This window comes from Calonectris borealis, chromosome 9 (genome assembly GCF_964195595.1).
Source record: "Calonectris borealis chromosome 9, bCalBor7.hap1.2, whole genome shotgun sequence".
NCBI classification, from domain to species: domain Eukaryota; kingdom Metazoa; phylum Chordata; class Aves; order Procellariiformes; family Procellariidae; genus Calonectris; species Calonectris borealis.
In genome coordinates this window covers 30,338,771-30,361,212 of record NC_134320.1, presented here as the reverse complement: position 1 = coordinate 30,361,212, position 22,442 = coordinate 30,338,771, and the positions used below count along the sequence as shown (strand labels likewise).

At 41.1% G+C, this 22,442-nt stretch overlaps 1 protein-coding gene across 5 annotated transcripts; it reads left to right on the top strand.

Moving 5' to 3' along the window:
- Window positions 1–231: 231 nt before the first annotated feature.
- Window positions 232–22,130, top strand: HPS3 (HPS3 biogenesis of lysosomal organelles complex 2 subunit 1). Of its 5 annotated transcripts, none has more exons than XR_012674753.1 (17): window positions 232–1,121; window positions 2,334–2,828; window positions 4,130–4,316; window positions 6,817–6,902; window positions 8,063–8,255; window positions 8,514–8,595; window positions 10,535–10,689; window positions 12,090–12,198; window positions 12,445–12,626; window positions 12,976–13,153; window positions 13,779–14,009; window positions 15,770–15,955; window positions 17,142–17,330; window positions 17,869–17,976; window positions 18,453–18,544; window positions 19,871–19,961; window positions 21,059–22,130. XR_012674753.1 is itself a non-coding variant. In XM_075157593.1 (17 exons), exons 1-17 carry the CDS (start codon window positions 899–901, stop codon window positions 21,184–21,186), a joined length of 3,030 nt encoding a protein of 1,009 aa, XP_075013694.1. In that variant the 5' UTR covers window positions 232–898; the 3' UTR covers window positions 21,187–22,130. The 5 variants fall into 5 exon arrangements, 4 of the variants coding, with proteins under 4 accessions (XP_075013694.1, XP_075013695.1, XP_075013697.1 ...); XM_075157593.1 differs by having other exon boundaries at window positions 18,338–18,544; XM_075157596.1 differs by lacking the exon at window positions 232–1,121 and adding an exon at window positions 1,647–2,111 and having other exon boundaries at window positions 18,338–18,544.
- The last annotated feature ends 312 nt before the right edge of the window (window positions 22,131–22,442 follow it).

Below are 22,442 nucleotides of genomic sequence, written 5' to 3'. Positions count from 1 at the left end.
CTGAAAAGGAGAAAAAACTTTAGGGTTTTGGTTTGCATTTTTGTAGGTTTGGGTTTGGTTTTTTCCTTCCCTACATGTTCTATAAAACCAGGAGGGAGAAAAAGGGCTACATATGCTAAAGATACCCAGAAGTGAATTATTTTCAGAAGTACTTATCACTAATATCTGTAGAGCATACTGTGTATGTACAATTTATGGAGTTCTAAAGAAGTAAGTGCTGTATTTAAAACCAAAAATGCCTTTATTTTTGCATCCAGGAGACTGAAAGAGCCCAGATCCCAGCAGCCTGATGCGTTAGGCACACTGCTGCTTGTGGCAGCTGCTCCAACTCCGAGCCGTGCTCCGAGTCTCCTGCATCACCCAGCCCAAGGGAATCCACCCCGACCCGCAACGCTCAGCAGCAAGTTCTTTTTATTTCTAAGCCGCCATTCCCAGTCCCGCATCACACGCTTCAAAGATGGCTTCCAGCTTAGCCTCCCACCCAGCAACTCCTCCCACGCACGGAGCCGCTAGCCGCGGACGGCGCCACACTCTACGGCCGAAGATTACGCCCGAAGTGCTAACACAGCAATGAAGTCACGCTGACGCTACACAGAAATTCGTACGAAGCGACCTGCAACAGGACGAGACGCATCTTGGCGGTGAAGACAACGCGGCGTGCACATGGACACCTCCGCGCCCCACCGCCGGGCGAGCGGTCCGGCCTCGCCAGGCGGCACGCCGCGCACCCGCGCCCGCAGGCGGAAGGCGGCTCTGTCCGCTGCGCGCACCGCCCTGCCGGCGGTCCGCGAGCGGCGGGCGGTGCACGCTGCGGAAGTGGAGGTCGCTGCGGCGGCCTGTGTCGTTGAGCCGACAGGCGGCCTCCGGGTGGCTGCTGTAGCGGAGGCTTTCGGGCACCATGGTGCAGCTTTACAACTTGCACCCGTTCGGGTCGCAGCGAGTAGTGCCCTGCAAGCAAGAGCCGGCGCACTTCTGCTGCGGCCGCGATGTGCTGTTCGTGGCCAGCACGGCGGCCAGCTGCAGGGTAGAGGTGTTCGCGGTGCGCGACCAGGGCCGCTGCGACCCCCTGGGCTCCTTCGCCACCCTGGGTCCCGTGCTGCGCATGGCGCACAGCCAGGCAGGTCAGTGTCGTTCACCGCTGGGTCCGGGAGTGCTCGGCGCGGAAGTGTCCGGCTCGACTGCGGGGAGAGGCCTTCGGGCTCCGCCGAGTGGGGGGGTTTAGGCGAGCGGAGGCGCTCGGGCTCCGCCGAGTGGGGGGGTTTAGGCGAGCGGAGGCGCTCGGGCTCCGCCGGGCGGGGGCGAGTGGAGGCGCCTGGTCTGCGCCGGGCTGGGCCGGGCCGGGGCGGGGGGCTAGGCGAGCGGAGGCGCTCGGGCTCCGCCGGGCCGGGGCGGAGGTGGAGGGGCTAGGCGAGCGGAGGCGCTCGGGCTCCGCCGGGCCGGGGCGGAGGTGGGGGGCTAGGCGAGCGGAGGCGCTCGGGCTCCGCCGGGCGGGGGCGAGTGGAGGCGCCTGGTCTGCGCCGGACTGGGCCGGGCCGGGGCGGGGGGCTAGGCGAGCGGAGGCGCTCGGGCTCCGCCGGGCCGGGGCGGAGGTGGAGGGGCTAGGCGAGCGGAGGCGCTCGGGCTCCGCCGGGCCGGGGCGGAGGTGGGGGGCTAGGCGAGCGGAGGCGCTCGGGCTCCGCCGGGGCAGGTCGCGGGTTGGCGGCGGCGCCGCCGCCGAAGGAGGGCGGGTTCAGGCCCTTCTCGTTGGAACGGGCTGGCTGCCGCGGGCCGGCGCTCGCTGAGACACGGACTGGTCTGGGAGCTGTGCGAGGGGCTGGAAGTGCTAGGGCCAGTAGCGAGTGCGGTGCCAGCACATCGCTTTTTTTGCCGTCTTCCTCCGCCCCGGTTGGAGTCTGTGCTCCTGCCCTTGCTTTTTTTTTTTTTATTTCAGAGCACGGGGTGGGTGGTCAACTCCAGCCGATCCCACAGCTCTCTCTGAGTCTGACTTTCCCTGATCTTTAGAGAACAAAACATTTTCTCGTTAACGGATATTCTGGCAGTGGGAAAACACCTCGTCTGCAATCACAACTTATAAAGTGGATTCACTTAGGAGTTAGTCTAGACCTAGATCTGTCAGTCCTTTTTTTAAAAGGTGTGTGAAGTGTGTTCCATCCAGCAAAGAAACTTGCACTTTGGATCTCATTAGAGAAAAATTGGTGAAAACTGGTTTTGGAATTTTATGTAAGAGTTGAGAATTTAAGATGTTCTTTGTAATGTACTACAGCAGGTAAAAAGCTCAAAAACTGTGTCATCTATTTTTTAATGATATGTCAGTACCGCTGCTTTCTTTTAAGGAGACTATTTGGTGACAATTGAAGAAAAAAGCAAAGCAACTTTCCTTAGAGCGTATATGAACTGGAGATGCATGTCTGCAGGGAGTTCTCGTGTTTGTGTTCGGATGGTTGGTCACAAGATGGAAGAGTCGTACAGTGAAACCTTAAAAGAACAGATGTCAATTGTGGAAATGCCACTTTCAGATCCTCCGCTGTGCATTTCATGTTGTCCTGTAAATGGAGATCTTCTTGTGGGCTGCAAAAATAAACTAGTCATGTTCTGTTTGAAATATCTGGTCATAAAGCAGAATTTGACTGTGTTAGACTTTGAACGCTCCTTAATTTTACACATTGATAACTTCATTCCTGCTGAAGTTGCGTTTTGTGCCAGACATATAGCCATAACAACAGAGCTGGATGTTCTGATCCTAAAACTGGAACTGGTCCAGCAAAGTGCAGACAGGACAGACCAACGTGCACATACAGTTAGTACACTTGAAAAGCCTGCAGATGGAGGTAAGTACAGAAATTAAATTTTTTTTATTAACAAGAATCTGCTAACTGATCCCTGTTATTCTTAAAGTAGGCACAAACAAGGTCATTGCCCTTCAGAAAATATTTCCAGATCATCTTAGGACTGTCAGCTGAATATTGTAGTGCATGAAAAGTTGTACCACCTACAGTTGGAGGGAACACTTAATACAAGTATGCCATCATTCTGCAGACACTTTCAGGATAGTACATCCTCTACAAACTTAGAATTAGGTCCCTGTTTTGGGGTGCCACCATGGGCCAGATCAAAGCGGTAGTAGTTCAGTGTGCTGTGTGCAGAAGAATTATTCTATCAGTGTCACTGGCCAAAAAACTGTCTCTTCTAAGGGACAAGTGGGAGGCCAAATGGAAGAAGTATCTCATGAACTTTGAAATGGACCGTGCATACTGGCTTAACACATTTAAGAATGCTTCTGTGGTGATGCATATGCACTTCTGTAATTGATAGTAGGCTCAGAACCTGCATAAACAGCAAATTCTCCTTTTTCAGTCCTTTGTCTTACTCAGGGGCTTGCCTTAGAATCCTAGAAATCACAGAAATAGATTTATTCATTCCTGTGTATTGCAAGAAATCAATCCATATGTAATCAATTCCCACCTTTCCAAAAGTATCAGATGAACACCAACAAATCTTAGGAAAATCCTTCATTTATAATTGAAGAAACTTAAACCAAAAAAGGATGGTCTTTTAGAAAAGGAAAGTATACCTAGAAGAAATTTAAAGGTAAATAAGACTTGTCAGATAGGGAAAATATAAACTTCACTGGCTGAAGATGGATCTTAACTCAGATAATGGCATCCTGCCCCTAGTTGTTTTTATTACTAAAAACTAAATAGAAGAGTTCAAATTACTTTCTGTGTGCTGTTAGGATTTGCTTTCCAGAACTTAAGTGAGTTTAACATAACACAACTTTCTATCATAGGTGCCTTTTCATTCTTAAAACCTCTCCGACCAAATGATAACGTTTTTTGACGGTCAGCCATTTGCAGCACAGGTTGCCTTAGACTTGCCTTATAATGTACAGTTTACCTGTTCTTTCAGAAATCTTGACTCTTAGGTACTCAGACTGTTGAGGCTTAAATGAAGGATTGTTCTCATCTTCTAGCGTAGCTGTTTTCAAAATCTCATGGTTTGAGGAAGTCAGTGCTAGCTAGGTAGCTGTAACTGGAGTGTTTAATTGATTGTGTCATATTTTCTTGCTGCTAAATGGTATGGCTTGAACAATTAATATTATTTGAACAATATATAAATTTTAATTGTTAAGGTGTAAAAGATGAAGGCCCCTCAACACATACTTTGCAGCTTGAATTAGATGAGTTCATCATATGTCAGAAGCCAGTGGAACTGCTTGGGGAAGAAAGTAAGCTATGTGAGATACCCATCACACTGGAATCCACAGAGTTACCTACAGAAGACACAAAACGCTTCCAAGTGCGGTATCTGCTTTTCAGGTATTACAAATGTATTTTCCCTTTTATGGGTTAATTTACTACAAGAAACCAAAATGAGCTCTGGCTCATGTCTTACTGAAAGAAAAATCCTGGTATTTTGATTTCTGGGGTTTTTATAAGGGGGGTGTTTTTTTTTTTTGCACTGAGGAAATAATGTGATACCAAAGAAAGCCCATTTTTGAATAGAGTAGAATATTTCAGTTGGAAAGGACCTGCAACAGTCATCTAGTCCAACTGCCTGTCCACTTCAGGGCTGACCAAAAGTTAAAGCATGGTATTAAGGGCATTGTCCAAATGCTCTTAAACACTGACAGGCACGGGGCATCGACCACCTCTCCAGGAAGCCTGTTCCAGTGTTTGACCACCCTCTTGGTAAAGAAAAGTTTCCTAATGTCAAGTCTGAACCTCCCCTGACAGAAGCAGCTTTGAGCCACTCCCAGGCGTCCTGTCCCTGGATCCCAGGGAGAAGAGCTCAGCGCCTCCCTCTCCACATCCCCTCCTCAGGAAGCTGCAGAGAGCAATGAGGTCGCCCCTCAGCCTCCTCTCCGAACTAGACAAGCCCAGAGTCCTCAGCCGCTCCTCATAGGACATGCCTTCCAACCCTGTCACCAGCTTGCTTGCCCTCCTCTGGCTGCATTCAAGTACTTTAACATCCTTCTCAGGTGGTGGGGCCCAGCACTGCACACAGAGCTCCAGGTGAGGCCACACCAATGCTAAATACAGCAGGACAATCCGCTCTTTTGACCGGCTGGTCATGCTGTATTTGATGCACCCCAGGGTGTGGTTTGCCCTCTCGGCTGCCAGGGCACGCTGCTGGCTCCTATTGAGCCTGCTGCCGACCAGCACCCCAGGTCCCTTTCTGCAGGGCTGCTCTCCAGCCACTCCTCTCCCGGTTTATACTTGTGCCTGGCATTACTCCGTCCTAAGTGCAGAATCTGGCACTTGGACTTTTTCCATTTCATGCTGTTAATGATTGCCCAATGCCCCAGTTTATCTAGATCCCTCTGCAAGGCCTCTTGTCCCTCAAGAGACTTAACAGCACCTCCCAGTTTGGTATCGTCAGCAAACTTGCTGATGGTGCATTCAACTCCTGCATCCAGATGATTGATCAAAATACTGAACAACACTGGCCCTAGGATTGAGCCCTGAGGAACGCTGCTGGTGACCAGTTGCCAGCCAGATGTAGCCCCATTCACTACAACCCTTTGAGCTCTGCCGTCCTGCTAGTTCTTCACCCAGCGTACCATGAACCTGCTTATCTCACAGTTGGACAACATTTGGCCTTGCAGATCCTAAGTTTCATTTTGTTTGGGGAATGTGACAGTTGTAACAATTAAACTAGAATAGAACTTTGGTGGTTTTGCAGATCTAGTGGTGTTTAATGCCTGCTTTCATCATGCATCTTTGTATGCTGTGAAGAGCATGCGTGGCAGCTTCTCTTGTGATGTATCAGAAGGGATGGTGTTTTCTCAGCACACAGAATGACAGAATCATTTAGGTTGGAAGGGGCCTCCTGAGACCATCTAATCCAATACCCCATTCCCTCCCTTCTCAAGCAGGGTCAGCTAGAACAGGTTTTCCAGGACCCTGTCTAGTCAGATTTTGAATATCTCCACAACCTCTGGAGACAGAGGCTCCACAACCTATCTGGGCAACCTGTTCCAGTGTCTGACCACCCACAGAATTTTTATACTTTCCGGCTGAACCGGCAAAACCAAGTTTTACACACCTTATTCTGAAGCAGCTTGTGTCAAATTCTGTATTGTTTAGAGAAGCCTACTTTAAAAGATTACACAGGAGACTGATCAGCAGTTCTGTCTGTGTGACCTTAATCGAGGTACTGCCTTCTGTTTATTTATTCTGCAGCTTTCATCAACTCCAGCTGAAGTGATACTTACTTGAGTACTGAACTGATACTTACTTGAGTACCTCTAAAAAAAAAAACCTCCCTTTCTCCAGCTAGCAAAGGGAGTTTGCCAAGTATCTTAAGCACTAAGAAACTATACTTTTTATTTTGTTAGTGATCAAAGCAATTAAACTTTTATCGAAAACTGGGGAAGAATTGGTGTCACAGTCCAGCAGTGAATTCCAAAGCAAAGCAGGAAAAAGGATGACACGTAATAGGAAAGAAAAGTAGGATTGGAGATGGAACCATGTTATATATAGCTCAGTTGAATAAAAAGAGAGGGGGAAAAAAAAGGTTAAATTGAGGTTCAAATCAATTGCAACATGTCTTCCAGTGATCCCAAACTTCGACACACGTTTTGTGGACAAGCAAAGAGAATTTTTGGTTGCAAGAACTCAAGATAGTTGTCTGTAGCTGTGCCACATGCTGCTTGGCATTGCCATGCTAATTACATTAGTAGTAGTAGTGCACATTGTTGTTGAGTATGAAAACATCCGCTGTGCCTGTTATAGCTAGCGCTGCTTACTTGTGCAAAGTAGCTCATCATAATTTCTCATTGAGATCCCATGTGGTTGTTCTGGATTTTTTCTCTAGACGTTTTACACCCGACCAGTCACCTTTTGGGTTTTGTGAAGAGACAAAGTTGCACTCTGTTCAACTGCTTCCTGTGTACCGGACAGGTATATGGATATGCATGGATGCGTTATGGCCTGTGTCACAGGAGACGAGGGAAAGGAAGGAGCTGCTTTGTATATTCTGTTTTGTACGCTGTTTCTGTATGATTTGTTTTTAAATTAAGGTGTTTCCTCCCTTTTCAACGATTTAAACTGAGCTTCTACTAAGAAAAAAGTCTTCAAGTTTCTCCAAGTTCTGCATAAACCTTGAACTAAAATATCAATTCACCACAGCAAAAGAGGAAGACTAAATCAGCTTTTATCAGTTCTCTACTGATTAATTTTACATCACAAAACAGTCACTCTTTACATTGCATTAATAAAATTATCCTCAGTGTTATAAGGTACTGGGTTGCCTCTCATTAGTCAACAGTGGAAATCAGAGTAGTAAACCTTAATAATCACTAAGATACAGGTAACCTTTCTGCCAGGCTTTAATTAAAATTGCAACGGATGAATGCAGATTTTAGGGGTTCACTAATACACACTAGCTCAAGCCCCAACAGACCCATGAAAAAATTTAATGCTGTATGTTATCAATCAGGTTTACTGACTGCTCACCCAGTTTGTGGTTGTTGTCTGTGTGCTAAGTAGCAAAGCCTCATTTAAGTTGCAGCTGACTCAAGAGAATGAGCTACTTGCCATTTAACTCCAGCTATCTTATGTTGTCTTGTGATTTACAGTCTTGGACAAGAGGGTCTGTAGAATCTGAACACAGCCTTTACCTGCCAAGGTGGCCTTATAAACAAATCCTGCCATGCCCAGCCTTTCTTTCTCTTAAGTGAGGACCTGTATTTTGGTGCACTGCAGCTGCGGCTCTGGATGAGCATTCATCCCAGCTCACAAGTAGTTGTCTAAGATCAGGCTGATCATTCAATCCGTGGATGCTTAGTTGTGATGAATCTGCCAGGACTCTCAGATGCTGTTACATCTATAGAATTTCTTCACTCGGTGGTACATCCACTCTTTTGTGTGTGTGACCTGTGCACTGATCCGACCTGTACACTCATCTTCATATAGTTCTTTTTCTCTTCACTAGCTACTAACAAAATCAGTCTGCAACCTGGGCAGGTTTGATAGTATCTTTTAGGCATCAGCCTTGCAAAGGAATTGCCAGGTTTTGATTTATGAGGTATATAAAATGCCTTTCTTATTGTTATATCTAGGAAGTTCTGTGACAGCCCATGAGGAAACTGAGAACAAAAGAGAACTACTGAATCTCTTTTGCTTTTTCTCTTTACCTCACGTTGGATATCTCTACTCTGTTGGGAAGTTAGTAGAACTGATTTCTACTTACCAATATTCAGAGAAGTCAGAGCAGGCAGTTCTCACTCCACAGTTCCTGCACGTCATTACAAGGTACTACGTTTATGATTTTGCTGATAGTATTACTACATTTCTCTATGCTGCTGCCTTCCCCCCCTCCCCCGATAAATCCTTCATAGCCTCCTGGAACTCTCTGGGTAGGCTGCAGGTAGTGCAGCATGCTCTCCTCCTTAGGCTTCAAGGCCCATTTCTGCGAAGGAAAAAGGTCTGATTCTCTGTAGTCTTGGCTACTTGATTTTTGCAAGTCTTCATTTTTTTCCTTTATCGTTGTGGTTTCTTCTTTCCCTCTAGTGGGAACCTGCAGTGTTTCACAGTGCGGTGCAGTGCAGCAGCGGCTCGTGATGAGGATCCATATATTGATACGACCGTGAAGGTGCACCTCTCGTTATCTCACTAAAAGAATGGGGGTAGTAGTATGGCACTTAGTTTCCTTATGTTTCCTTCTGAAATCCTGTTAGTTTCTATTGGCTGAACCAATAAAATAACATCCAAAATTAGTATTTTACTTCAATCTATGGCATATTGTATTTTAATGGTCTACAAATGTCTCAATGAAGCAATCTATTATTGCCATTTAAGATTCTAGACCACTAGCAGAATAGTTTCAAAAATATCAAAAGCTATAAAGTCAGTTGCATTTTAAACTAAATTCCATGCTTTCCTATGTAAGTCTGCACGAAGGGTGTAGAGTTCTCCCTTATTGTGGCTGATGATGTTTCTCTCTCTCAGGTGTCCTTGAAAAAACAGTGTTTTTAAGAGGAATGTAGACACTTGAACAAGTCTGCTACCAGATATTTAGTGCATGTTTTTTTAGGAGGAGGGCTTTTGATCCTTGGAGGTCTAGACTTTTCCCCTTCCTTAAATTGCTTATCAGTAAAAATCTATTGAATTGTAAAGATTGGGATACATGTTAATAAAAATACCAGGAAAGAGACTGGAGTGTATTTCAAGTTAGCATTTAAGGATTTCTTCTGAGCACGTAGACAGCACACATAAAGAAACCATAGGACAGTAGAAGTATTAGAGAATTTTCAAGAGCCAAACACGTATTCTCTGCTCTCTGTAGAGGTACTGAGATAAAGGATAGAAACATGTGACACAATCTATCCTGTCCCTTCTCCAGTCTGCGTTTTCTGTGTTTTCACTGTGGGTTACATCCAGTCCATCACAGTTCCTCCAGTCAGGCAACGGGCTGCCTCCTGCCTCAAGAGGTGTGCATGTAATGGTAGTCTGCAGTCCCTCATGGATGTCCATACTGCAGCTTGCCCTCCACAGGCTGCAGACTCTGGCACAGGTCGTCCATGGGCTGCAGTCCCTCAGGGGCATCCCTGCCCTGGTGTGCGTCCTCCACGGGCCACATTCCATCAGGGGTGTCCATGCCCTGGTACGGGTCGCCCATGGGCTGCAGTCCCTCTGGGGTGCCCCTGCTCTACTGTGGGTTGCCCACAGGCTACATTCCCTCAGGGGTGTTCCTGCCCCAGTGTGGAGTTTGAAGTGTGAGGATGATGATGGTTATTATTTGTTGTTATTATTTTTCCTGCTGGCTTTTTACATCAGTTTCAGAGCTGGCTGGTTCTGGTTCTGACTAGCCCAGGGCAGTTTAGAGCCTCGTGGTCACTAATGCAGCCCTCTGCTTCTTTACAAGAAATTTTGAGGTTTCTTCAAAAAGCAGGGTACACATATGATGCTGTGTTGCCTTGCTTCACTGTATATGTTAATTTGTAAATGTGGTATTTTATCTCCTTAAAGCTGTAAATTTAGAATATTTCTGGGCAAATGAGGTTCAATTTTTCCATTTTTAGTCCAGTATAGATGACATGGTAAGTTTTACCTGAAAGGTGCGTATTGAACAAATCAGGGATGTAATAGTGGGTATGTAATGTAACAATAGGCAAGCAAATATAATACTTCTACCTATAGTTGCTTTCTATAAGCAACTGAAATCAAGACTTTTATAACCATGTCAGGCAATCTTTTACAACTTGGCCAAATTCAAACTATTTGGGATTAAGTTTTCCATGTTAGGCATCTCCCTCAGGCTTAGTTATTTTGAGACACATAGCTAAAACTGTGTAGTTGCTTTGAAGAGTGAAATAATTTTTTTTTTACCCATTGTTAAATGATTTATGTCATAGTTTTATGAGTATTTTTATTCTTGCTTAAGTGAAGCACTCGAAGTTAGGAAAGCCTGTGAATAGTTTTAGTGTCAGATCATTGGACAAAGATTACATTTTTTTCTTTTTTTTTTTTTTTATTTAAAGACTCAAAGTACCTACTAACTGAAATTATAAAACAATCACTTTTCTTTATAGGCTTGTCCACCTGTTGCACTGGATGTCTGCACATTAAGAATGCAGCTTTTTATAGGACCAAGAGCTATCTGTCATTTCAAAAACCATATAATTCTTTTGACTAAGGCGGACACGGAAGATATTACTGAAAGAAGAAAGCCTACAAGAAGGATGCTGTAAGGATTTGTGTCCTTTGGGAAGATGGTATTTATAGCTCTGTGTACAGTGTTGAATTTGTGGGTATTGGAGTTGAAGAGAGGTTCCTCTGGAAAAACTGGAAATAATTCCCTAGTTAGTGCATAAGAACAGAAATCAAGCATTTATTTTTTTCAATTCTACTGTATTAACTGACATAGAAGAAATGAGGGTAGGGTCACAAATGCTTAAAAACAACAAAATAAGTTACTCAAGATTGTAAAAAACTTAACTTTCCTAAGTAATGTTAAAATAATATTACTAAGAACGTATTTGCTACTGAGAAGAAAAAATATTTATCTTGAGAAGCAAAAATATGTGGGAGTACCGAAGCTACAGGCTAACAAAATGTGTTGTAGCACAAAATGGAAATTTGGCTGAGGGTTCTTTCCAATAAAAGTTATGAACATCACTATAGTAATCCATGACGAAAGAAGGATCGTACTTTGGCCCAAGATACTCTTGTAGCATGTATGTAGCCAGAGGCATTTGTGACTTTTTATCTATTTCTGTGAGGACTGCTATTCCCATTCTTTTTTGAGGGCTTTTCATAAAACGGCTAAACAGCTATTCTAACACAGCTATACAGAAATCACATTTATTAAAGTCAAGTTCATTAACAAAAGGGGACAGGTGTAGTTGATTGAAGAGTTCTTTGAACCAGTATTTCTTAAAGCCTAGAACAGACATTATTCAGGAGAAGATGAGGATAAGCCCATCAAGGAGAATAGTAATTCAAAATACTGTAGTTTTCTGTGTATAAAGCACAGTTTCTTCTGGCAACTGTGTTGTTTCAAAGGTTATAGTTGGCATTTGAGGAAGATGCACTTTTTGCCTTCTTTAAAGAACAAATACAAGTCTACTTAACACTATCATTTGAAAATAGATGTAAATAGCCCAGAACCAAACCCCAAAAAAAAAAGAACAAAAAGAGTCTGTGTTTTCCTACAGTGTTTTAACCTTAGGGCATTACAGACCTAGCGAATGTGTTAGAGTAAAAGCGTTCAAATATTTTTTTACGCCATGTCTTGGCTCTTTAATAGAGCTGCAGGGGCAAATGTGCAGTAAGTCCTTACAGAAAGTAAGCAAGCATCTTAGCTAATTTGAATTACTTAACTTCATGTAAGTATCTGATATTACCTGGTGTTAAGCCTGGGAGAAGATGTAGTAGATAGTTTTGATGATGTTCCTGGTGTATGAACATGCCTATCCCCGTTTTGTTATTAGCCATTATGACTTAAATTCACAACTCAACTTTCAAACATTTACTAGCCTGCAAACATACCTATTTATGCATTTAAATTATCAAGTGAATGGAGGTTTTTTGGCTGCATAGTGTTTGTTTGGACCCTGACAACTCAACTCTTTTCCTTCTTTCTAGTTCCAGAAAGGCTGACAGCATCAAATCCAGAACAAATTCTGAGTCAGAGCCTGGTTGGAATTTATATATTATAAACACTGTTTCAACCATTCAGCTTTACAGAGAAATGGTATTGCCCAACTCCTGCTTTTGTTGTTTAAAATAATTAAAAATAAGTACTGTTAATTAATCTCTGATGATTAAAAATAAGTACTGTTAATTAATCTCTGATGGATGTCATTGCTGAATGTAACGTAATGTATTTCTCATGAATACCCCATAATCCTATTTCAAATGGCTGCTGCTGTCATTAGAATTGTTCCTGTATATTATTCATTTTTGCCAGCAGCCTAAGTATATCCTGTGTCTGTTCTAGGTAGATTATAGTAGAACTTACGAAAATGTAAAAACTGAGAGTTGCATCCATCTTCTAAGTGAGGCTCACTTACTGGTCAGGGCAGCTATAATGGACCCTAGTTTCCTTAAATCAGATGAGAAAGAAGAACTTCTAAGAGCATTCAGAGAAAGTTGTGCCGCCTTAGGAGACTGCTACAGCAGGTATGTTTTCAATGTCAAAGTGATACAGGTGAGCTTTTGTTTCCAATAATGTAACCTTAAAACGAAAATCCATCATTCTTTGCTGTTTTACGTTAGTATTGCATATCTAATATAAATCTTTACGTTCTACGAAAACAGCTTAATCTAGTCATCTCTTCAGTATCTGGTTGTCTTTATTGTCATTGAACACAGAATACAACATTATGTTAAAAATGAGCTATGTATTTGCAGATGCTGGTGTGTCTGCAACTTTGTTTGATGTATTATTTTAGTTCTTACAAACAGTGTTGGCAAAAGTGTTGCCCTTAGTTGTTTTGTTCTTTTTTCCCTTCCTCTCTGTTGCCTTCAGGTTTGACACAAAGGATTACCACCTTGCTTTGCCATACTACAGAATGTCAGGTTTATCCATGACTGAAGTTTTAAAGAGACTAGTTTCAGAAGGTGATGAAATACAGACATATGAGAGAGGATTTATATTTTACTTAACTCACTCTCTTAATGAAGACTTAAATGAAGAATTAAGTAAGGTAGAAATAAGTGGTTTTTTTCCTTAATTTATTGATTTAGTTATGATTTTAAGAACTGTGTATCAAATTTTAATTAAATTCCCTTTGAAAATGCTGAGCTGCTTATTTAGTTTTACGGTTGTTCTTTTTCACATGGTTTTTATTTTCCCATTTTTGTTGACAAAATAGCAAGCAGCACCTGTGATACTTTGGGCTGCTTTCAAGCAACATATTATGGGTTTGGCTATCATGATGCATGTTGCTAATGATCTGGTTCCCACTTGCACGCAGAGACACTTCCGTTTTAGGACAGCTCTGCCTCAAATTTCTTCCATCTCCCATTTCTGTAACAAAACAGTTTCTTTGAACATTGCCAAATTGTACAGGTTGGTAAAACGAATGCACTGTGGTGGTGGGTGTTCTCCTAGCACGCCAGAATATGGGTTGAATCACTGCTGGTTAGAGATCCTTTACTTTTACCAGTAAGGAGGAAAGAGGCAGGAAAGGGACTGTGATTTGATAGCTAAGCTGTACTTGTCTGTTTAATAAAAGAAAAAAAAAACCAAAAAACGCAATACTTTCATGTGCCATAGAAGACTGTATATCTGGAAAGGTCTAAACTGTCAAATGGCTTTTATTTTAATAGGAATCAGCAAATAAAGTTCTCCAAATACTCTATCTTGCTGACCCTGTGCAGCTGCCTCATATCCTCTGCAGCCCCTCCATGACAAACGTATGTCCTTTGACAGCTGTGAAGTATCTTCAGAAAGTAGAAAAGATGATGCCATCAGTGGTCCTGACACTTACTAAGGCTTTCATGGCTCTGAAAATGGAAGACCTGATGATGTATGAACATGAGATGGACTCCTATAAGGAGGTAAAGTAAGCTGAAAGCATGAGCTGTTCACGCTTTGCAAAGCCCAAGTCAGTAGGTTTGGCTTGTAGTTGTATTTTACAGTAAAAGAAACTTTAAGTCACTCCTTTTCCTCCTGATATGCTGTATAGGCTCCACTGAATGTCTGCAGTAACAGTAGAATCAAGGGCTGGCATACAGTGGGACTGTACTGTTTACGCTGCAGGTAGGGTAGTCTTATCTTGGCAGAGCCTTTCCAAATGAGCAAAAGTTTTGAAGCTGTTAATTCTTGACAAATTAAATGCTGTTTACTGGGGTGTAACAAGCTCTGCAGAGCCAGTGCTCTTCAGCAGTATGGCAGGGTTGTATAGCATTTTTACACCCCTCCACCTGTAATTAATATGTGATATGCCCATGAAAACACCATCTGTATGCAAACAGCCCTTATAAAATTGCTCTTGAAGCAGCATGTCTATAGTGCACACAAACTAAAGTTTCTGTATACAATTTCCCATCTTTCTTACGTGGAATCAAAGCACTTAACCCTTACTAAGGTCAGATCAGAACCTACTTCAGTGCTATCAAAGTAAGAATTCCACATCAATGGGGGAAAAATGTTAGCGAAGCAGTCTCTGCCATAGATGTTCACATGTGGTTTTAGACAGTACATTACTTCTTGTTAAGGTTGATTGATCAGGACTGTTGCATACTCAAAGGTGACAGAGCTTGAAATACAGACTCCTTCTGAGAGTGAGATATTGGAGGTCAAAAAACTTTTAAAATAAACTGATAGCTCTTCCAAAGTTAGATATTGTGCTTCGGTAGAGCTTTCAAAGATAGCAGTTTTTGATTTGCAAGGTGGGAACTGTGAAGAGCTGTTTCAGCAATGATATTCAGCACCACCTGCTTTCTAACCATTTGCAGCACGATCGAGTGAAATTGCCATGTTGTGAGCAAAGATACACATTCCACTGCAGGGATGTTATTTAGAGAAAAAGGTGGCTGGGTTTGTGTGTTGGGTTTTTTGGTGGTGTTGTTTTTTTTTTTCTTTTTAATCTGACCTATTAAAAATGTTCTATTGCACCTCACCTTTAAAAAGCATTTTGTTGCAAAATAGAAAAAAGAACACTTTCAGAAAGATAAAGAAAGGAAAGAGTGTGTGTATGCATAGTGTGGTGAAATATGAATTTTCCTCCTAGGTCTGCCTTATATTTCCTGTGTAATTAATTTAATCTGCTTAGGCATCATTTCCCCACTGTCTTTAAAGCAGAAATAGTATCTTGTCATGCTTACCTTCAAAAGCACTCAGATATCCAGAAACAACTTACTGTTGCACATAGTGCAGCACATTTTGATCATTGTTTCAGGGGTATTTTCAAAATAAAAATCGTATTTCAGCAAAGTAGTCTACTGAAATTTAGCAAAGTAGTCTATTGAAATTTCAGCCAGTGATTTTTCAATATACGGTGTGTATTGAATGTCTTGGATTTCATGGTGAGATCTATCTTTCTTATGTGCACAGTAACTCCAGATTTCAACAGAATGTTACTTTGAATGTTCAGGCAAATGGCTTATTGCTCAGGAGTCACTGCTGTGGCACACGGTTTGGAGCTCAGTCTCTGGAGAGCTATTCTATAAATTATAGAAAGGATTTATTTCCTTCCCCTGACTTTCCTTCATTTTATCTGTCTAAACTTCACTGCCTGAGGAAATACTGAGTTTGCCGAGTTGAATCATCCATGGATTGAATTCTTTTCCTGATTTATATCTGACTATATTTGTAGACAATACTGGCTTGTGGCTTCATTGGGCAACCAAAACTCTTGAGACAGCGTAAGGAAGGAATTGCTATTCCAACTGAGTTTGCTGTTCACCTGAAGGAGATGCAACCTGGTTTACTGGTGGCTGCCACTGTGGCTTTACATGAGAACAGTAAAATTGAACTGGAAGAAGCAGATACCTTTTTCAAGGTTGGCCTGTGATAATTTTTTGCTTGTATTTTTCTCATAGTAGTATTGTTACGGGTAAGCAAAGCAGCCTCGGTTCCTCCTTCACTCACATTTCAGCATTTCTTCAGAAAGAGGGAGATAAGGGTTGGATATATTCCAGTCATGATAGATGACTACAGAGTCAGAAACTGGACCTTCTGGAAAGAAATACTGGTTAAATCAAGCAAAAAAAAAATCCATTATGTTCTTTGTTTTGACCCTGTAATTTGAATGGAGAATACCCTGATCTCAGAGATCTTTCAATGGCTTCCTAGTAATTGGGCTTCCTAAGGCTACTGAAATTTAACAGAATTTAGATACATCACTTCCATAAGCTCCTTTTGAAGAAATCATTAGGATTGAAACATACTTCTAAAGAATCAGACTTAAATATGAAGGTATATAATGTTCTGATGTTCTGTATAAATTTCTGAAGAAGGGTCGGTCTCTGCAGTTTATGAGAAGAAAGATAAATAGAATAGTTTTTCTGGTGTCAGTGAAGTTTTCTTTATTTAGATTGGGAATAGACAAACATTTTTTCTTTTCTCTACAATGAATAACATTGTTTGGATTAAAACCGTGTATTCTTCAATGTAGGTATGTTGCAGTCCTCTATCTGTTACTGTGAAAGACCTGTATCAGAAATACCAAGTCATGAAACTCAAATGAGAACAAGTGGTGGTATTTAAAACCAGTTGGAAACCAAGTAAAAGTCCTTTTCACTGACACACCAGATCTTAAAGCATCTCCCTGTGGGTCCTACCATTATACCCAACTGAGCTACACAGCATCTCTTATCACGGCCTTTAGAGTCTTCTTCTGAAGACACCTGCTTGGCTATTTGCATATATAAAATCCTCCAAATTAGCAGTCTGTAAATACTTGAGACAGTGTGCTGACGTTTCTGGCAGTGGAGTAAATCTTGAAGAAGAAATCAAATCTATCATTTAGAATTTATTTCCTTAAAATCATTCCATGAGCTTTTTACTTTGCCTAGCACTGTGTTATGAAGAATCACATCCAGTAGAAACACATCAAAAAAAAAAAGGAACCAAAATTCTGCTTCTAGTAAAAGAGAAAAACTGTTCTTCCTGTCTCTTCTAACTTCTGTTACTAATAATTACCCTAGTTTGTGCTAACTTGCTGTCTTCTAACGTTTTTGTCCTAGGTGTTGTGTAGTAATAGTGAAAACACTATTCCTCAGCTCTTGATGGATTTCTGGGAAGCTCTTCTTGTAGTGTGCTCTCAGGAAGAAATAGTTCAGGAGCTTTTATTGAGGGTTACTTCTCAGTATGTTTGGAGAATATCAAAGAAGCAACTTCCTGAGACTAAGCCATTGAAAACAACAGAGGATCTGGTAAGTATATCACTCAGAGAAGTTTTATGACTGCATTGTCCCGCCAAAATCTATCCAAATACTATCCTTAGTATTTTAATTCTGGACAGCTTATCTCTTAAAAGAAGCAAGTCTGAAACAAAATAAAGTAGTGTGCAGTTACCAAGTAGGTATTGCTGGCTTGGGGGAGTCCTGCTCTTCGAGGACATTTGCAAATATACTTCCAGCAGGAATCTCAGCTCTGGACAGAAAAAAGGGCTAAAATGAAACAATGGGAGTTGTCAGGTGGAGTGTTCGTAGTTTTACAAAGCTGATTAAATGAGAAAAATGTGTGAATGATGAATTTTAAAGGATTCTGAATGGGAAATCTGAAATACAGAATTAAATAGAAATTTCCAGTTTATTTATTACTAAATTGTATGAACCAGAAGAAAGAGTAGCTGCTGTTCTAAATTATGCTATTTGAGAGTAAAGTTTTCTTCACTTGTGGTGGGTTTCACATGGAAGTGTCATAAACAGAAATACTTCTTATATTGCACCTTGATTCTTTCTTGTATAGATAAACTCCTGTAATCATTTTGGGTTGATTTTCCCATGGGTAACTTCCATAATGTCAGCGGGATCTCCATCTGATAAAGATTACTGTGAAGATATCTCAAAACTACAGGTATGAAACCCTTAAATCATACTGTTAACAGCTTAGATCCATTCTGCAAATGTTCATGTATGTATGAAAAACTTTCTCTAGCGGACTCTCCTCCTCCTTCCCCTCCAGGTTATCGAAGTTGAACTAAAAGGCCCATTGAAATGATGGAAGAAAAACACTGAAGAGATATGTTGTTAATAATGATATTTACATTTGCAGTCCACTCTAAACTTGCTTTCTCAGTTTTCAGTAACATTTATTAAAGGAAGTATTATTTCAAAATTATTCCGATAAGTAAGGACTTCTGTTCTAAGGTTATGGTTAGCATGTTTTTGCAAAGTTTGTCTTAAATCCAAATGACACTTTTTCTTCTTGTCTTCAGTCTCTTTTATGTAGTCAGTCAATCAATATAGCTTCAGCTCTCCCTGTCTTGGAGCCTCTGACAGAGGCTGGCAATGTCGGCCTCACCATCCGTGTTCTCTGCAATACCCGTCTAGGCAAGTATGAGGAAGCCATTGACCAGCTTCTCAAAAGGTGTCCTGATGCAGCTGTATTGTACGCTCAGCACGAGCTGAAAGATGACAATCGGGTGAGCTACTTTCATTAAAGTTGTTCAGTATTTTTTGTTTTTTTTTTTCTTCTAACTAAAATGCTATTGTGTACAGATGGACTCTGCATGGATCAAATAGCCCAGCTTTCAGACAAAGTAAATTGCTTAGCTTGCTTTGAACCTTTTGCTTGCCATTTAAATTCCGTAACTCAGTCCCCACTAATTTTAATGGAATTTTTTTTTCCCAGTTTCTTCTGTGACTTCTTGTATTCATTCTAGTAAATTGAAAGCATAGTCTTTTCAGATGGCAGAGTGCCTCAGAGAAGGGAGAGTAATATGTTCTTTTTCCACTATAAATGAAAAACTAGCTAGTTTCTCACTGATCAGTGTTCTAAATTGTTTGACAGTGTTGTATAACATGAAATTTTAGTGATAAGCTAACTGATAAGAGATCATGGTCCTTCAAATAAAATCACACTTAGATATGTTTTTCCTGTATTCCAGTGACATCTTCTGACCTTATAACATCAGAAGGGTACTGGTGCACTAGTGGAAAGATTGTTCTTTGTCCCATTTTCCCCTTAGGCCTCTAAACAGTTTTAATTTTGGAACTGATTTTATTCCAGTGTTCCAGGAGTACAGGAGTTTACTTCCATTGCCCATCACAGCTACTCAATTAATTGTACACAGTTTTGCTGGCCAGAGTCAGCAAAGGTGATCCTCTACCAGATGAATGTGCTAGAACTCTGTTCAAAACCAGATTTGTGCTTTTTATTCAGATCTGAAAATAGTTTCTTTGATTATTTCCACATTAGTTATAGAGTTGAATGTGAGGTTGCAGTACTGAATCCGAACACAGGTGGAAGAAAAGTGTTGCCACATTTAAAAAAGAAGGAAAGAAATCCCTTTCCTCTCTCCATTCTTATCACCAAAATTATACAGAAAACGTAATCCACTACTACAGCTGTTGGAAGTAGATTAGGTCAGGAGACAGAGCAGTGTTCTTGCAGTAATGCTATTCACCACTTTGCATTGTGCTGCTTGGAGGGAAAAACCTTAATTTTCTAACTGCATCAGTCTTGCTAATTATGTGACATTTTTCTCTTACAAACTTTTATCTATAGAGGCACTAGGGGGCACTGTGTAAACATTTTCGAGTCTGAAAAGATTGCACTGAAAATTGAAAATACAACGTGCAAAAACACTGCATTTCAAAGCATTGTATAAGTTAATTATTGATTTCATCGTATCCTACCTGTATTTGTACACATTCGAGCTTAGTTGAGTGTATTTTTAGCAGGTCTTTCATACTCTTAATTGCAGTCCTTGTTAATTACACTTTTGCTGTGGTTTTTTGTGGATTAGGCTGTGTGGTGGAACAAGCTGCTTCCTGAACTTTGCAAGAGAACCAGACTCACTGGAAATGACTGCCCTGTTCTTATTTCATCACTGAAAGGTAAATCAATTGATTGCGACTCAGCTTCAGAAGCCTTTGTACGTCATCTGACATTCTAAATACTGTTCAGGGTAAGGACTACTGATGTCGTACTTTGGAAGAAAAGGGGACCTTTTTGTATGGTTAAAGCTAATACAGCTCAGCAGGCTTTCTAGTCATTAGCACAGGATTCTGCAACGTATAAAAATAATGGCATTCATATTGAAAACAGTGAAATTGTGGGAATCACTGTTTTTATATAGGTCAAGAATAGACACCATGAAAAAAACTTACTAAATAAAACTAATAGATAGTAATTGGTTTTTTTCCTAGGCTAAGTGACGATATGGTTCTCAGCAATGGCAGCTAACAGGCTACTATTGATAACCCAGTGGGTGTTTAAGTGTGTATTGACGATTAGGTCATACACTGAAAAAACCACAGTGTGTTACTATTAGAAGGGGAGAAACCAACCCTGGTAGTTGATGTAGTCCTATTGTTACATATTTATAGGAAGTCAATAATATTGAGTATACCTGAGTGGCCAGTGTATTTGTTTTGACAGAATAAGAAGATTGAATAAAGCACATATTTTTTAAAAAAAAATGCCAGCGTAATGCCTGAGGGCAGAAAAACAGCATCATGGAGCTGCATTGTGCAGCACAGGTTGCCATGCTTTATCATAAAATTCTAGTGCTAGGGGTTTTTCTTTTGAAAAAGAACATAAAGTAAAATGGCTTGGTCTGAGAAGCTGCTTGCAGAACATCCCATTTTACAGATAGTCTGAGTTAGGGTACTAGTATAGATTTCTAGGGCTTCCTTTGCATTTGATACAAAACGTGAAGTACGAAATCAGACTTCCATAAGCATTAGTGCCACATGTAGATCTGATGAGTCAAGATAGAGGTACGGTTTTAATCTAAGACATAATTTCAGTTTACTTTTGAGATTTCCTATAGTTGTATTTGCTCCCAAATGGGTGTGTCTCAAATTTCATTCCAGTTGCAATATTTAGATAATTTGATGACTTCAATTAGTAATTACATTGTTAATGTTTTTTTTTCCTTTGTTCTAAACCCAAAATACCTAAACAAGATTTTCTCCCCTGCTCTAAGCAGAAACTTTATCAGTTGTTGCAATGGAACTGGAACTAAAGGATTTCCTCAGTCTTCTACCAGAGGATGGAACTGCAGCATTTTTCCTGCCGCATCTTCTTCACTGCAGCCAGAGGAAGCTGCTGATCTAAAGCAATGAAAGTCTACTACGCACTCAAATACAAAGAACGTGCTGGAATAAAAAAAGTAAATGAAACAAACATAGAACTACATGTAAGGTACTGTGGGACTCACCTCACACAAATCACCTTATTTGTCAGTTGAAACCTTATGACAACTATTGAATGACAGCTATTGTCTGAGGCGAAGCATCTGTTTTGAAGCTACTATTACACTCTGACAAAGGTCAGCAAACCAGAATTCCTGCCAGGTAGAACTGGATGGTGGTTGGACTGGTAAAAACATAGCTATTCAGCTGTTTGGCAGGATCACTCATCTTCTCAATGAGGGTGAACTTGTAGCCAAAGCAGCTAGAAAATACAGACTGTACAGTACAATTAGACATACAGTGTTCACTAAAAGTAAAACAGGGAGTCAGTCTTAATTCTAAGTTAGTTGGATCACTGACCTAGGGAGGAGTTTAAGCTCAGGCATGTGTCTAATTGTATGCGTAAAAGTGCCTTACTCTTCCAGGTGAAATTGGGCTCTACTCACTTCATTTTGCAACATAGACATTCCCTTGAATTCCAGCTGGCAAAACCAGTCAGCTGCTCTGTTATCTTAATTACATACCCATGCAAGTGTAAAACTGAAAATGTTTTCATTTAGCAATTCACAAGAAAAGGCCATAGAGAAATGGAAGGTTCTCAAGGGGAGTGGAAGATACGGACTACCGCTTGCTTGCTGTTTTTTGTTTTCTTTCTTCTCCTGTTATACTCAGTCAGGAAACAAGTATTTGAAGTATCACTAGGTCACAAGTCCCACTGAAAACTCTTACTTCTAGGTTTTTTGGTGTCTCGGGTACTTGTGCATGTATGTACTGACGTTTGTCTTTCTTTTGGGCAGAAAACATCCTTCTGTTCCTTCAGCTGGAATTCAGTCATAATAAACTGTCACAATGTTTATGACCTTCTTATGAATGCAGTTTGTTTTTTTGAGAATCTACCACAAATAAAACAATGATTCCATGATCCCCTAACCATCTAAAGGCCAAATTAGCTGACATTGATTCTATCAAATCCATTTTCACTGAAGCTGTAATGTTACTTAAACTTGTGGAAGTCAGTCAGAAGAGATCATCTACATTGCAAAAAAAAAATATTTAAAAAAAAAGAGAGAAAGAAAAAATAGTTTAATTTATCTATGTGGCATTCCTACCACAGCCAAAATCAATGATCTAATTTACTAGTAGGGATTATGCTGGTTTCAGTAGAATCTACCTTAAAAA

Coding starts and splice junctions, on each gene's coding strand:
- HPS3 (XM_075157593.1), top strand. CDS start 899: ATGGTGCAGCTTTACAACTTGCACCCGTTCGGGTCGCAGCGAGTAGTG. Junction 2,829..4,129: donor TGAAAAGCCTGCAGATGGAG/GTAAGTACAGAA, acceptor TTAATTGTTAAG/GTGTAAAAGATGAAGGCCCC. Junction 12,199..12,444: donor TTCAGCTTTACAGAGAAATG/GTATTGCCCAAC, acceptor TGTCTGTTCTAG/GTAGATTATAGTAGAACTTA.